Genomic DNA, 15,116 nt, shown 5'->3' with positions numbered 1-15,116 from the left:
GTCATCTAAGACAGGTAGAGCTGGCGGCAAATCACTAGTTCATCAACTGCTGCCTAGTCTCAGTGTCCGCTTGAAACTTCAGCCATCACCTCCCTGATAAACCCAAGGCCCTGCTGGAAAAATCCATGTCTAAGATTTGTTAGCACAGTACATTTTCATTGTCAATATGCCTCATAAGCACCAGTGATTATTACTGAGGAGGCTGAGGGAGCTTCTCTGGAGAGCTTAAAATAGGTTACTTCCCTAAGGACCAGAATAGTTTAGCTGGGTGGTTAAGGGATAAATAAAGTAAAGGAGCTTCCTGGCGCCTCTTTCATCTCTAATATTCTAAGACACTTGTTGCTTGATAACTGTGGACATAGTCCCTAAATGCAGACAGAAAATGATTCTTAATCCTTTAACTCTCTGACCAATACTTAGATCAGTGAGTCACTGGCAACAGTGCAAGAGAACACTGAAGAACCCAGATAGGTCAAAAAGCCTTTCACACAGATACAGCTGTAATCCTGTAGAAACTGCCTTCCCTGTGTGCTCTCATGAATACGTGCAGAGTGTTAAGATAGTTTAATATCTGGCTTTTATGTTTCATCATCTCATGGCATGAGGAATGCTGAATACTCTAAATGTTGGACTTCCAGAAGCTTGAACCCATTGACCTGCCACAAGTAATTACTTCTGAAAGGCTCCTGAGCCAGGAAGAAGCTGGGAGGACTCACAAAGCCAAGGTGAGCGGCAGCAAAACCTGGAGGGGGTGGGGAACTGGGGGGCTGGCCATCCTTTTCCTGTACTCCCCACACAGAAGACCTCAAAGGCAAAGAGAGCTATTAATTCATTCAGAGCTAGAACTTTCCAAAGCTATCCATTCTCTTCTGGGCCTGCTTCCAACTGGTGATTACTCTTGCCTCTCAGATGAACTCTGAGCCCTTCTCTGCTGCCTGGTGAAAACAGGGAGATGTAGATGAGAGAGAGGAATTTTACTTGGAAATTGGTGATTCTAGAAGTGTTCAAATTTGTGAACACTTTCCTCCCCTGATTCATTTCAGAGTCATCTACATGCTGCCATCCACAGATGACTGAGTTGATAAAAGATGTCCAGGTACTTTTAGATCCCCAAAGCCATGTTTGTGATACTGACAGTGCCCATAGAGATGGGCCCCTCCCTGACGCTCACATAGCCACCACAGTTCATGTCTACAGGCAAACAGAACAGGGGATCACTGAACACATTTGGCTACATGTCCCTTCCCCTTCCTGGCCACAGCAAGTGATGAATGAGGGTATATTCACCCCTGGCTGCCCTCATTAACTGTTCACATTGTCTCACTGGAGTTTATGATACACCAGGGGAGATCACCCAAGTCACAAATAATCAATTTTAAATCCTTCCTAAACTGCAGTGTACCAGGGCTTATAGTGGAATATGGGAATAAACCCTACAGAAATAGGTTGGCCCCCCTCTAGTTTCATAGCCAGACAATTACTCAATGACAGAAGAAGCAGGGAGAGAGAAGCAGGTCTCATCAAACAAGAACACATTTCTGGGAAGATAGTTAAAGCAGCTGTTGACATGGAAAGTGATATCTTGTCAAAATGAGATATGGAAACATATTTCCATTCAAGGTTTGCAAAACTCTACAGGAACCTTAAAAATGATATGATACACATGGCAAATTGCCACTTCATTCACTGATAGCTTCACTAAGAACTGGTTGGGAAGCTGCAACGGTCCACCTCTGACGACACAAGAGATCTCTATGGATTATGACTGATGATTAAGATCTCACTCTGTTCCAAAAAGGATTTCAAGTTGTGATTGCAGAGTCAGTAACTAATTACCCCATGCTAACGAGTGCGTCATCTTTCATAGCAGGAACTGGAAAAGAAGATGCAAACTGTAATGTATCCTTCTGGGAAAAGACAATATTTACATAAGATGCAAATGCTGGAAATGAACCGTAAAAGACAAGAGGTAAACATGAGAAGAAGAGGGTCATATTTACCAAATGTACTCTACATAATCACTGCCCTGGCACATGAATATAGTTAAGCATTCATCTCTAGTCTTTACCTAGCATTTTCAATTGGAGCCGAAGTTTCAACTACTGGGATTGAGAAGAAGCAGGAAGATCCCTTCTGCTACCAACTCTGTTGAGTCTTTCCTGTGTTTTCCATCCTCTCAAGGATGTATCCATGTCTCAAGTCTCCCTTTTTTTAACTGTTGCTTCTATGACATTCTGGCTCCAGCAGGAAAATGAGGTTAATTTTTCTTGGTTTAGTAAAAAGGAAGAGGGTGGTGAATTGGTCTGTGTTTTGATACCTAGGCATCTCTCTATAATTTAAGCCATAGAATCATTTTATAAGCAAGATCTCTTGTAACAAACCCCTTTACAGTAATGTCTCCTGTAAATGTCATAACCCAAATTCCTCACTCTAGTGAATAAGCCTGAAGTCCCTGTCTTCTGCAATTCCAAATATATCAGCTAGCCTATGGTGAAATGGTTTTACAAAGGTCCTCACTGTTTTGAGATTATAGGCATGCTCCCCTTTCTCCTAACAAACCTGCACGTGAAGAAAGTTTCCATACCTTCTAACAGGAAAAAAGAGAACCGTGTTCTATTTAGGGGACCACAGATGTCTACAGATAAGCACACAATTTGCAAAGTAGCTGATCTGTTGACCTACTCTGGTGAAAGTAGCTTGAGGGGAGAATACTAACTGTTTATAGCTGATCAATTTCAGGCCCAAGTGGAATTGAAGACAAGTCTTCACAAGGAGGCAAGAACTAATAAGCAGAAACAGAGGGACCATAAAGTCAAGAAAATCCTTCAAAGCATCCCAAGAAATGACGATGGTGACTTTCTAACCTTGTTGCCTGATGAAACCTTGAACAGAAGTCCAGGTGAGGCACACAATTTTTTTAGTAAAATATTTCAAGCATTTTAAAAACTTCATCAGATAAACTTCTGATGTGGAGTGGGGAAGGTGAAATGCAAATCTGACCATATCACTCTCCTGCTGAAAAAAAAAAAAATCCTTCAGTGAGTCTCCTTGAGCCTGAGGACAAGGTATTAACTCCTTGCCCTGATACTCTAAGCCTTCAGGATCTAGGCTCTGCCTACCTTCCTGGCTTCATCTCCTGCTATGATCACTCCCAGCCCACACACTGCAGTCAGGCCAGGTTGCTCAGGGGCCTCAGATGGCTCTGTGATTTCCAACATACATTTTGCTCATAAACTCTGTGTTGTGTTGCCCCATCAATTAGTGTCCCATTAAGTTTTCCCTGTCTGTACTCCCCCAGAGCAAACCCACCACTGCAAATGCATGGTATTGTTCACATACAGAGCTTACTGCGCTGTGGGCCAATCCCGCATTAGCAAGACTGACCACTTAGAGATCTACAGAAATGCTGGCCATGTCTCTGGAGGTCTTGAGCTTCTAAGATGCAAAGTTACCAGCTGAAAGAGACACTGCCCCTGCTCAGAGGAATGAGATGCTTAATCAATAAGTTAATTAAATAAGAAAAGGCTGAATAAATGAAAAATCTACTTGGAACATCTATTTAACCTATAGTCCCACGTCCCAGAATGAAATATGCTGTGTAGTCACATAGAAAAACAACTTTTACCATTTAAAAAATATTGGCAAAACCACCAAGAAAGGTGCCTCAGTTAAAATTAGACACTTAGAGTCATTGCTTGAGATCAGGCCAAAAAAACCCCCAACATTTGGAAGATGCTCCAGATCTGGAGAGGCCAGGGGAGACTGAGGCACCTGGAGAGGGGGTTCTCCTCTGCTCTCCTGATACTTTTTAAAGCTGTTTCATTTAGTTCCAGCTAAGGTCTCGAGTGCTTACTCTAAGCCAGGCACCGTGGTCCACCCTTAACATGAATTATCGCGTTTAAGCTTCACACCTATAAGACAGGAGTTACTATTAGCCCCCATGTGACAGAGCCAGGATTCAAGGCCGGGTCTTTCTGATTCCAAAGGGTGCACTCCCACCCATCCCCTCATATAGCCTCATCAGGACTCCAGCGACTCAGAGCTGGGTCCAGGACAACCTTGGGAAAGTCAGCAAATGTAGAGGTTATGACTCCTCCAATTTCTCTCTCAAGAGAAGGCTTCCCTCTGCAAAGCCTTATAGACCTCACCACTCTGTAGGCATATGCTCAAGCAATGGGTCCTTTTTACATATTCCCAAGTAGCATCTTTGATTTCCTTCTTTGTCTTCTAAAAGCAGTTCACTTTGCTTTCTCCTAAAACTGAAACGTCGCTAAGATCATAGACTTCCATGAGCATTCTGCTAGTTGAGTTCTGGTAATTAAGGTTCCTCTGTACCCAGCTCCTCTTATTTAAGGCTCTATTTGTCCATTTTTGTTCCCTCTTTTGGAAGGTAGGATGAGAGTTTCAGCTCTCTTGTGAGATAAAAATCAATCTTTGTTTCTTGCTGCCTCTTTAAAATGAAATCACACATGCTTTACATATATTTTATAGATAGTTACATAGTAAATTACATATATCTGTGTAATACATGGTAATATATAACTTACACAAAGTGAACATTGCTCTCTTAGGTATACAATTCTATGAGTTTTAACATGTTAATGTGGCTCCTACACTTTCCAGAAGCCATATGAGTCTAGTGAGTAGAAAAAGCACTGGACTTGGAATCAAAGTCCTTTATTTGAGCCCTGATGGTACATTCACTAATTGTAAGCTCCATGGGAGCTAGTATCTTTTCTTTTTCCTAGAACAGTGCCTGGTACATAGCCGCTCAATAGTACCACTATTAGAATAGAATTAGAATAATAGAAGCCCGAATAGTACCGCTAAGAGCAGCCGCTCAATAAATATTAGCTATATATTTGTTCATATAGCTTTATTCTACAGAGAGATTATAGCTAACTTCCAGTTGTCTAACCTCTTTGAACCTCAGTTTCCACATCTATAAAATGGGAATAAAGCATTGTGTCTACCATGTAGAGTTTACATAAAATTCAAGTGATGTGTGTAAAAGCACATATAAAATGTAAAGTATCATATGGATAGGGACAAAACTGAAGAAATATGGAACTGATGTCTTATAGTGAAAATAACTACCTGCTTCAGGGGAAGTGTCACTCCACATACATCATTTGAATGTCACCTTCACAACTCTGGTCTTATCTGGCCACTTGTACAATTATTTACTTAGTATTTTCCTTTAAGGTATCTTGCTTTGTTTTATTTTTATAATTTAGCCTTGTCTGTGAATTAACTGTGACATTATGGGTTCGATATAGTGGTAATACATTTTTCTAAAGCACATATTATAAAATACATAACCATCAAACATTTTTAATGGTTGGTATGATCCTTGTACTACCTAAAATCACTCCCTATTTTTCCCACACTGGCCTCTGTTTCTTTCCTCTCTCCCCAAATTAATTGTGAAGTAGGATACACTTTCCTCTACTCTGCTCACCCAAAACACATTTAGGTTTTAAAGGTTGTGTTTTTCTTTTTTTATTTTTTCTTTAAGTCTAGCAACCATAAAGAATCAAACAGAGATTTATCAAAATGTAACAAGTAATAAGACATCTAGCTCAGAAGTTCTCAGACTTTAGTGCTTAGTATACAAAACTTTGTATATAGTGCTTTGTGAGTGACTTAAGGGATTTTCAAGGATAAAACTGAACATGTGACTTTTGCCTCACATACTAAATTTAGAGTTGAAATATCGTAACACCAAGAGCGTAGTGAGAGTCAAGCTATTGCTAATATTACATTAGATCCCACCATTAACAAATGGTCTCTTCCTGTTTCAAAGCTCCTGCCTCTAGTCTGCAGAAAATCCCTGTTCTCAATCTGAGTGATGCTTCTAATAGTTCTGGGCTCATGTGTAGAGCAGGGATGATTGACACGCCCTGGCCCCAATGAATGAAGCCCTTCCCAGGTCCCAGTTACCAATACTACCCGCCTGCCAAAATTCTCTGATGGCTCACTTGTTCATTCCTTTACTTATTTACTCTTTCAACAGATACTGAACTGAGTAGATGTGGTTCTTACACAATAGCACACACAATGAACAAAGGAAAGTCCAATGAGAGTATAACTGAGAGACCTAATAATCTGAGCAGTTGGACAGTTTCTGTAAGGAAGTGATATTTAAGTTGAGACAGGAAGTAGCTGCATGAAGGGAGCAGGTGAGCACGTGAGCATAAGGAACAGAGTCCTGGGACATCCTAAACTGTGATTGATAAGTGTGCAAAAGCCCTTGAGTGGGAAGGAGCCTGACAGATTCCAGACACCAGATGGAGAAGAGACATTGAGATAGAGAATGATTGGAGATGGCGCTGGAGGCACAGTCAGGGCCCAGGGCACACAGGGTCTCATAAATCAAATAAAGACTTTGAACTCTATCTTAAGATCAATGGGAAGCCACTGAAAGGGCAAGTAAGTGAACTATTGGGTTTATATTTTAAATATTACTCTGTCTGAACTGTGGAGCATGGATGGGAGAGGAATGCAAGAGGATGCAGGGAGACAGGTGAGAAGTACATAGCAGTAGTGCAAGAGAGAGGTAGTGTCTGGACCAGCAGAGAAGGGTGACACAGAGGAGAGAGAGAAGGAGCCAGATATAAGATATTTAGGAGAGAGAATTGGCAGAACCTGGTGATGAATTACACATGGGTACGTGGAGAGAGTGAGGTAGCCAGGAGGATTCTTGGGTTTCTCCTGAAGAACTAGGCAGATGATGGAACAAAGTCACAACCAAGTGCTGGACTAGGGTAACTGGGAGAAGAGGCAGGTTTAAGACAGAAAAAGAAGATGGAGCTGACATATTGTCAGGAGACATCAAAGAGGAGGTGTCCAGTTGTACAAAAAATGTATCAGAGCTCAGGAGACAGATTAGGGCTGCAGGATAAATTAACTATAGTTTTCTGTCGGGGCTGTGTAAATAGACAATGCTAGTAAGTACAGTAACATTCAAGGGGAGAGCAGGGTAGCCCCTCAGTGAGGGAGAAAGGGAACTCGCGAGTCACAAGGCATGAATTCTCATGTTGAAATGTTTAATATTCTTTTGTAACCATATGCAACTTCAGATATCAAGGGCTTAAATAAAATATGCCTTAAGATTTGATAAACAACAATCATGAAAACAGCATCCATAAAGTTACAGCTGATTCCACCAGACTGAGGGGAAAATCTGGACTTTGACCCAGGATGATTTTCCAAGCTTGAAAATGGTCGTTAAGATTTTGTTTTCTTAAAAGCCACCTTCCTTGCATAAAGTCTGTTGTTCTGAAGAGCATTCTAAAAGGGCACTGAGTACTACTTAAATAAAAAGCTAAAGTAAAGACATACATGCACAAAATCCCACACCAAAAAATAAATTAAATCTCTTCCAAAAAAAAAAAAGAAGGTAAAATAAGTGCCTGACCCTTTGAGCTCCCTAGTTCTGTAGATCTGGCATCTGTGTCTCTGAAAATCTCCATAGGTGATTCTGCTACAAAAGGCAGAGCTGATGTGAAGGTTAAGAAAAGTGTATAGTATGTGCCTAGCATGTAGTAGATGTTCAATAAGTAGCTCCAGGCAACATCACCTGTGCAATATTCTTGCCAAAACCACTTAACCTTAATTTAATCACAAGGAAACAATCAGAGAAGGCTGAATTTAGAGCCATTCTACCAAACAATTGACCTGGATGCTTTAAAATGTCAGTGTTAGGAAAAAAAGAAGATAATGAAGGTGGAGGAGGAAAAGAGCCAATGAGAGAGTTGGGGAGGGGGAGAGAAAGAGAGACAAAGGAGAAGAAGAAGGGGGAGATGGGAGGGGGATAGGAGAGGAGAGGAGAGGAGGGGAGGGGAGAGGAGAGGAGAGGAGAGGAGAGGAGAGGAGAGGAGGGGAAGGCGAAGAAGAGAGGGAGAGAAGGAAGGAAGAAAGGAGAAGAGAAGAGAAGAAAGAAGAAAAAGATAGGAGAGTGTTCTTGAATTAAAGGAGATTAAGAGACAAGAAAATAAAATGCAACACATATTCCTAGATTGGATCCTGGATCTAAAAAATAAAACACAAACAGACAAACAAAAAGCCGTTATAAAGGGTATTACTGGGACAACCATGGATATCTGAATACAGAACGTATATTAGAAAACAATGTTGTCTCAACATATATCTTAAGTGTAATAATTGTATTGTGGTTACATAGGAAAATTGCCCTTGTTCTTACGAGACTTGTGATGTATTTTGGGAGGAAGTGACTCTGAAACTAATTCTCAAATGGTTCAGCTGAAGCAAAGTGTGTGTGTGTGTGTGTGTGTACATATATGTATAAAACAATACTGTGACAAAATGTTGTTGATGAGTTAGGGTATACAAGTGTGTACTGTGCCATTCTTGTGACTTTCAGAAGATTAAGAAGTTTTTCAAATAGCAAGGAAAGCATTTTTAATGCTTACAGAAACACCAGTTGAAATCCTTTATATATGTGTGTGTGTGTGTGTTTATATATATATATTTTTTTTTTTTAAAGAACACCAAGTAGATTATTTTGTGTTCCTAAAAACCTAAGCACTTAAACAAATACATCATTGTCAGGGGAAAAAATAAATTAAATGAACTTCTAATTCTTTGTAGAAAATACACAGAATGCAGAATTTCTGGAACATCAAGCAAGTAATGACTATTGTCCCCAGAAAATTGGCAAATTGGAAACATGGTTCCGTGAACGAGAGGCTCGTGGACAGCTTCTCTGGGACAGTTCCAGCTCTGACTCAGATGAGTTGGGGAAAGACGAGAAGAAACCACGAGCACTGGTGAGGACCAGGACAGAGAGAATTCCACTTTCTGACGAGTTTTTTGATTGAGAATAATAATACTATTCACTAACCTAGATACTGAGTGCATTGAAAGCTTACTTTCGTTTAAAAATTCTCCAAGGTAGTATATGAACTATTTTGAGGACACCAATTCACTTTCTTTTCATTTTGAAATCCTAAGATTAAACAAGTGAGATATATTGTTAATTATACTACATAACTAACTGCCTCAAAACTTAGGGGCTTAAATAACAGCCACTTATTGTCCAACTTTTCTGTGGGTTGCTGGGCTCAGTTGGGTGGTTCTTCTGCTGGTGTCTTTTGAAGTTTTTCATGCTGTTGAAGCCAGATGGCAGCTGGAGTCCTCTGGAGGCTCGACCAGGACACTGAGACAGCTGGACCTCGCCCCCTCTCTGTATCATCCCAGAGCCTCCTCATGTGGATTCCCCAAGTGCTCTCTCCTGCAGGGTAGTGAATTTGCTTTTATGTCAGCCCAGGGTTCCCCAAAGCAAACGTTCCCAGAGGAGGAAAAGCTGCCCATCCTCTTAAGTCTAATTCATGGAACGGGCCCCAAATCACTGCCCCACAACACACACTCGATTGGTTACTACAAGTCATAGGCCAGGTCACAGGTAATGAAAAAGGGGCTACACAAGGCATCAATTCCAAAGTGTGGTCTATTGGGGTCCATCTCTGAGACATGGCACCCCACTGTTTTAAAAGCAAATTATTTCTTATAAAACAAATAGATGAGAGAGTAAATTTGATAGAAATAAAAATGACTTTTTAAAGAAAAGTCACAGTGATGCTACAGTAGACAGTAAGCTCACTTAAGTCACTTTCCTGTGAGTTAGAAACTTGTTACCTCATAACAGAGAGGCTATAGGAAAAAGGTAAAATAATGTCAAGTGTGGAACATCACTGTGAGTTGAAACTCAAAATTAAATGAAGATCCCTTAGATTATGATGTAGCTCTTAGAACTCTTCCAAAGGAAACTTAGAAATGTTCAGTCCAAAAGTGATTATATTTACAAAATTAAAATATTTTTTACCCTTCAAGCAATCTACTTTATTCAGATTTTACCAGTTACATGTACTCGTTTGTGTGTGTATTTAGTTCTGTGTAGTTTTGTCACGTGCGTAGATTCATGTGAGCAACCTCACAATCAGATACAGAGAAGTTCAATCACAAGAATCCCTTGTGCTATCTATAGGGGCCCCCAAAGTAGATTTTTAGGCAATTTTAAGAACTTCTTTTGTATAAAATTTGACTCCACTTTTAGCATAACCTAAAAATATTTTTAAGCCATCCAGAAGCTTCTAAGAATTTAGAGAATTTTAAAACAAAGTAAAACAAAAATACCTTTTAAGCCTTCTCTAGGAAACTTCCAAAAAGAAAACAATAGAAACACCCCCTGAATTTGACATTCAGTGCATTCAGATCAGTCACTAAGAAGATAAAAAGACTGCTGTGTCAAGGGATGAACATTCATGTTTCTTCCAAGGACAGAGACAATTAACTAGGTCATCCCGGGGCATTTTTACTCCCAGTTCTTTGCAAGCAGCATTCTTACTTTTTCTTTGGTAGGTAAAAAGCGTATTTCCTACAAAGGAATGCATAGATTGTTTGACCAGTTAGCCTGTTTGGAAAAGTAAGATCCTTCTTTTTTTTTAATTGAAGTACAGTTGATTTACAATGTTGTGTTAGTTTCAGGTGTACAGCACAATGATTCAGTTATATATATGTGTGTGCATATATATATATATATATATATATATATACACATGTATGTGTATACATATGTATGTGTGTATATATATATATATATTCTTTTTCTGATTTTTTTCCCTTATAGATTATTACAAAATATTGAATATAGTTTCCTGTGCTAGACAGTAGGTCCTTGTTGGTTATCTTTTGTATATATAGTAGTATGTATAGGTTAATCCCAGCCTCCTAATCTATCCCTTCCCCAGCCCTTTCCCCCTTGGTAACCATAAATTTGTTTTCTATGTCTGTGAGTCTCTGTTTTGTAAATAAGTACATTGTATCTTTTCCAAAATAAACAAATGGGACCTAATTAAACTTAAAGCTTTTGCACAGCAAAGGAGACAACCTACAGAATGGGAGAAAATATTTGCAGATGATGTGACAACTGAGAAGGGATTAATTCAAAAAAACAACCCAATCAAAAATGGGCAGAAGATCTAAATAGACATTTGGGTAAAGAAGACAAACAGATGGCCAACAGGCACATGAAAAAATGCTCAACATCACTAATTATGAGAAATTATGGCCATTCTGACCAGAGAAAGGCAAATCAAAATCTACAAACAATAAATGCTGAAGAGGGTGCGGAGAAAAAGGAAATTTTCTACGCCACAGGAGGGAATGTAAATTGGTGCAGTCACTATGGAGAACAGTATGGAGGTTCCTTAAAAACTAAAATAGAGTTGCCATATGATCCTACAATTCCACTGCTGGGCATATATCCTGAGAAAATATATTTTTAAAAGACACATGCACCCCAATGTTCACTGCAGCACTATTTACAACCGCCAAGACATGGAAGCAACCTAAATGCCCATCGACAGATGAATGGATAAAGAAGTTGTGGTATATATACACAATGGAATATATACACAATGGAATATTAAATGACCATCGACAGATAAATGGATAAAGAAGATGTGGTATATATACAATGGAATACTACTCAGCCATAAAAAAGAATGAAATTTTGCTATTTGCAGCAACATGGATAGACCTAGGGATTATCATACTGACTGAAGTAAGTCAGACAGAGAAAGACAAATATTGATATCATATGATATCACTTATATATGGAATCCAACAAAAAAAGGAAAAGTAAGATCCTTGAGAGGAGAAATGAGTTCAACCTATTCTCAACATCCTCATATTATGGTTGACCTGGAAGGTTTAAAACAAAGTGGGAGGGGCTTCCCTGGTGGCGCAGTGCAGGCCCGCGTACTACAAAAAAGAAAACAAAAAAACAAAGTGGGGTGGGCAACTCCCAGCACTGAAGACAGCAGGGCCAATGAAGGTGTTCATGGCTCTGGTCTGTGACTTGAACTTGGACGACACCTCCTTCTACACGTTCACTGGTCTCTGAGCTACATGAGGGCTCGGCGTCTCCTCCCTGTAGTATCCACACCCTACACCCACCCCCCTGCTTCCTAGCATAACATCTGGCACCGAGTTTATTATTTAATGTTTATGGAATTCATTAATTTATGTGTTAACTAGTCAATTAGCGTCAATTGCTCACTCTCACTTTCATTTCCCAAGAGTCTTAGTTGTACAAGGTTGATTATACAGTTTAAAATGAAGGGCTTCCCTGGTGGCGCAGTGGTTGAGAGTCCGCCTGTCGATGCTAAGGGACACGGGTTCGTGTCCCGGTCCAGGAAGACCCCACATGCCGCGGAGCGGCTGGGTCCGTGAGCCATGGCCGCTGAGCCTGCTCGTGAGGAGCCTGTGCGCCACAACGGTGAGAGGCCCGCGTACCGCAAAAAAAAAAGATGGGGTTTTTTTTCCCCCTAGATCTTGGAATTTATACATCTAAATGGATGGCACAAATTAGACATTGTCTTGGGATAGAGGAGCTAGACACGTATGTGTACCAATGAAGATGCCATAGCTCAAAATATTTCTTGAAATTCAGAGTGTGTCAGCTGCAAAAGAAAGTCAATCATAATGTCTTCTCTATTTTCCTGCTCCATGTGGAACTCTCCTTCACCCAATCTTAAACTCAAGAATTTGAAATTACGATCATAATAATAACGGTGATAGTAATAACTGCTAATGTGCACTGACTGCTTATGGTGTGTCAAGCACTCTCCAAATGCTTCACGTGTATAATCCACGCAACAATGTTGTGGGTCACCCCTGTTTGACAGATGAGGAATCTGAGGCACAGAGAGGTCGACTAACTTGCCAGGGTCACCCAGCAGAACTGGGTGTTTTTGAGGAGACCGCTGCTTACCAGAAGGGGCCTGATGGGAGCCGGAAGCACACGCCTCCCCTCCCTAATTTTACCTCAACTCACCAGTTGCGTTCTCACATTTCCGTTACATGTTTTTTGTTTGGGGAGCGGAATACTATTACACTGGAAATGGTGAGAGCTTTCTTTTAGCAAGAAAGAATTGCCGTGGAGCCTGAGTGCTTAAATGGGGGCGCAGGGCAGGATAAGAGCACCTGAGAAATATGTCAGGAGGGGAGTTTCCAGGGGTGGGGTGAGGGGTACAGAAAGGTAGATGAGAGACTAAAGATAAATTTAACTGTCTTCACAATTTGGCCTGCGAGCAGGATCAGTGAGCAACCCCACCAGACACCCCATCCAGGATGGAACTCAGGTGCACACCGTTTCCTGGGCCAGAGGGCGGTGGTTCTCAGAGCCACATGTTGGAATCAGCCAGCGAGTGATCAAACACCTAATAACAAGTAGGATTTGTGTTCCCGCCTTTTGATTTATTTGGGTCAGGCTAGAGTTCTGGCACTGGGTTGGTGTTTTCCTGCTTTTAGCTCCCAGGTGAATCCAACGTGCAGCTGGGGTTGAAAACCACAGCTTCAGGGCTACAAACATTCTATTATAGCAGATATACCAACTTCTATCTTTAAAAGCAACCGCTTCTGAGGTAATTTTTAAAGGTAAGGACATGAGGCCTGGAGCTCCACACACAGTAAGAGACTGTGCGTTTGGCTGGTAATTATCTGAGAACACCAATCCTTTACTTAATCTTGAATTTGTTCAGAGGCAACGCAGGGCCGTCAGTAAACACAGCTGCTGCCGCTGGTAAAAGCTATAAAATTAAGCCTCAAGGCAAAGTTGTCAATTTTCTCTAACTGAAAATCTCCTCAGCTTTGGGGATGGTGGGGAGGGGGGGAGAGTGGGGGGAGGCTTGTCTATGACCAAATACATGCTTTCTCTTGTGAAAATAACATTTTCTTTCTTGCTCTGAATTTTTCATGAGAAAAAGAAGTCTTTTTTCTGGCATACTTTTGGAAATATGCTTTTCTCGATTATTTTTCTCCAGCAAAGGGCCATTCTTCTTCATCTATCTATTTTGACGATAATTCTGAGTTACTGGGAGTTAACTGAAGATGATTCTTGCAGGAGTCACCTATGAAATAGTTTTGTAAACAAGATAATCTTTTCTGCTCACACAGAGACTTTAAAGACAGAAAACAAATACCAGCTCTTCATGCCACTTCCTTTCTTACCAGGATCATCAAATCATAATTAAAGTCAAATATTTCCTGCCTCAGATGAAAAACAAAAGCCTATTTCCACATATTACTGCAAAACCTAATTTAGAATACTGTGGGGAAAGCTTGAGAGAAAATATGCTAAGGGTAGATGAGGGAAGTTTAGACCATGAAAAATCCGAATTACATCTCCCTTTTAAAGGAATACTATTATACTATTTATGTGCAAAATAAACAAAAACATTTTAAAACAAAGTGAAGAGTTAAGGTTTATTTTCAAATGTGTACTTCATAATAAGTCTGCAGCTCACTCTCATTCATTTACTTAATCAAACATTCGGCCAATAGGTTTTAAGTGTCTACTAGAGGCCAAGCACTGTTCCAGATGCTGAAAATACAGCCACACAAGACAAAGTCCCTGGACCCATGGGTCATATTCCAGCGGTGAGACCTGGAGCAGAGAGTCAAATACATGATACAATTTCAGGTAATATTGAAGAGAATAAAGCAGGTATGAGGACACGCACAATGGAATGGACTGTTTCAGGCAGGATGCTCAGGGAGGGGCTTGTTAGGGAACCAGGTTTGTTTTGCCTGACACACAACAAGCAAAAACACTGCAGTGACAAGGTTTGCAGCAAAGAGAGGGTTTATTCTCAAGACAGACAAGACAGGAGAACAAGTTTCAGATCCGCCTCCCTGAAGCCAAGGGGCTTGGGTATTTATGAGATAAAGAATAAAGCAGCAGGGTGGTCTGAGGCATGGGGGGCGTGGGGAGTGTGGGGAAAGGTGATTGGAAAAAGGTGCAGTAATTGTCCTTCTGCGCAGGTGTAACGAAGCTACAGGCCTTGGCACATTCAAATATGTAAGTGCTTAACACAATCTGAGGGTGGAGTTTTCAGCCCTCTGACAGCTAAAGAATACTCAGGCATGCCCAGCTGGAGGGTCAGTGGTCCCATCCAGTCTTAACTGGCTCGGCTTGAACTAGACACAGCTGACTGCAAGTTCCTGGAAAGCAACTTGGGCTATGTGCTGGTTGGAGAACAGGCAAATCTTTTGTAGCAACAATGAAAATGACCTTGATTAGTAAAGCA

The 15,116-nt window shown here is 40.7% G+C and overlaps 1 protein-coding gene across 1 annotated transcript in view; it reads left to right on the top strand.

Annotated features, from left to right (window-relative positions):
- CCDC198 (coiled-coil domain containing 198) overlaps nucleotides 1-15,116 on the top strand; it is a 496,778-nt gene that overhangs the window by 22,213 nt on the left and 459,449 nt on the right. Inside the window, exons 3-6 of the mRNA XM_004279310.3 lie at nucleotides 639-725; nucleotides 1,868-1,969; nucleotides 2,740-2,899; nucleotides 8,614-11,412. Of these exons, the coding sequence (XP_004279358.1) occupies nucleotides 639-725; nucleotides 1,868-1,969; nucleotides 2,740-2,899; nucleotides 8,614-8,843 (579 nt within the window). The 3' untranslated portion in view covers nucleotides 8,844-11,412. The remainder of the gene's footprint in view (nucleotides 1-638; nucleotides 726-1,867; nucleotides 1,970-2,739; nucleotides 2,900-8,613; nucleotides 11,413-15,116) is intronic.

This window comes from Orcinus orca, chromosome 2 (genome assembly GCF_937001465.1).
Source record: "Orcinus orca chromosome 2, mOrcOrc1.1, whole genome shotgun sequence".
NCBI classification, from domain to species: domain Eukaryota; kingdom Metazoa; phylum Chordata; class Mammalia; order Artiodactyla; family Delphinidae; genus Orcinus; species Orcinus orca.
Note: the sequence above shows the minus strand (reverse complement) of the source record. Positions and strands in the feature narration are given on the sequence as shown.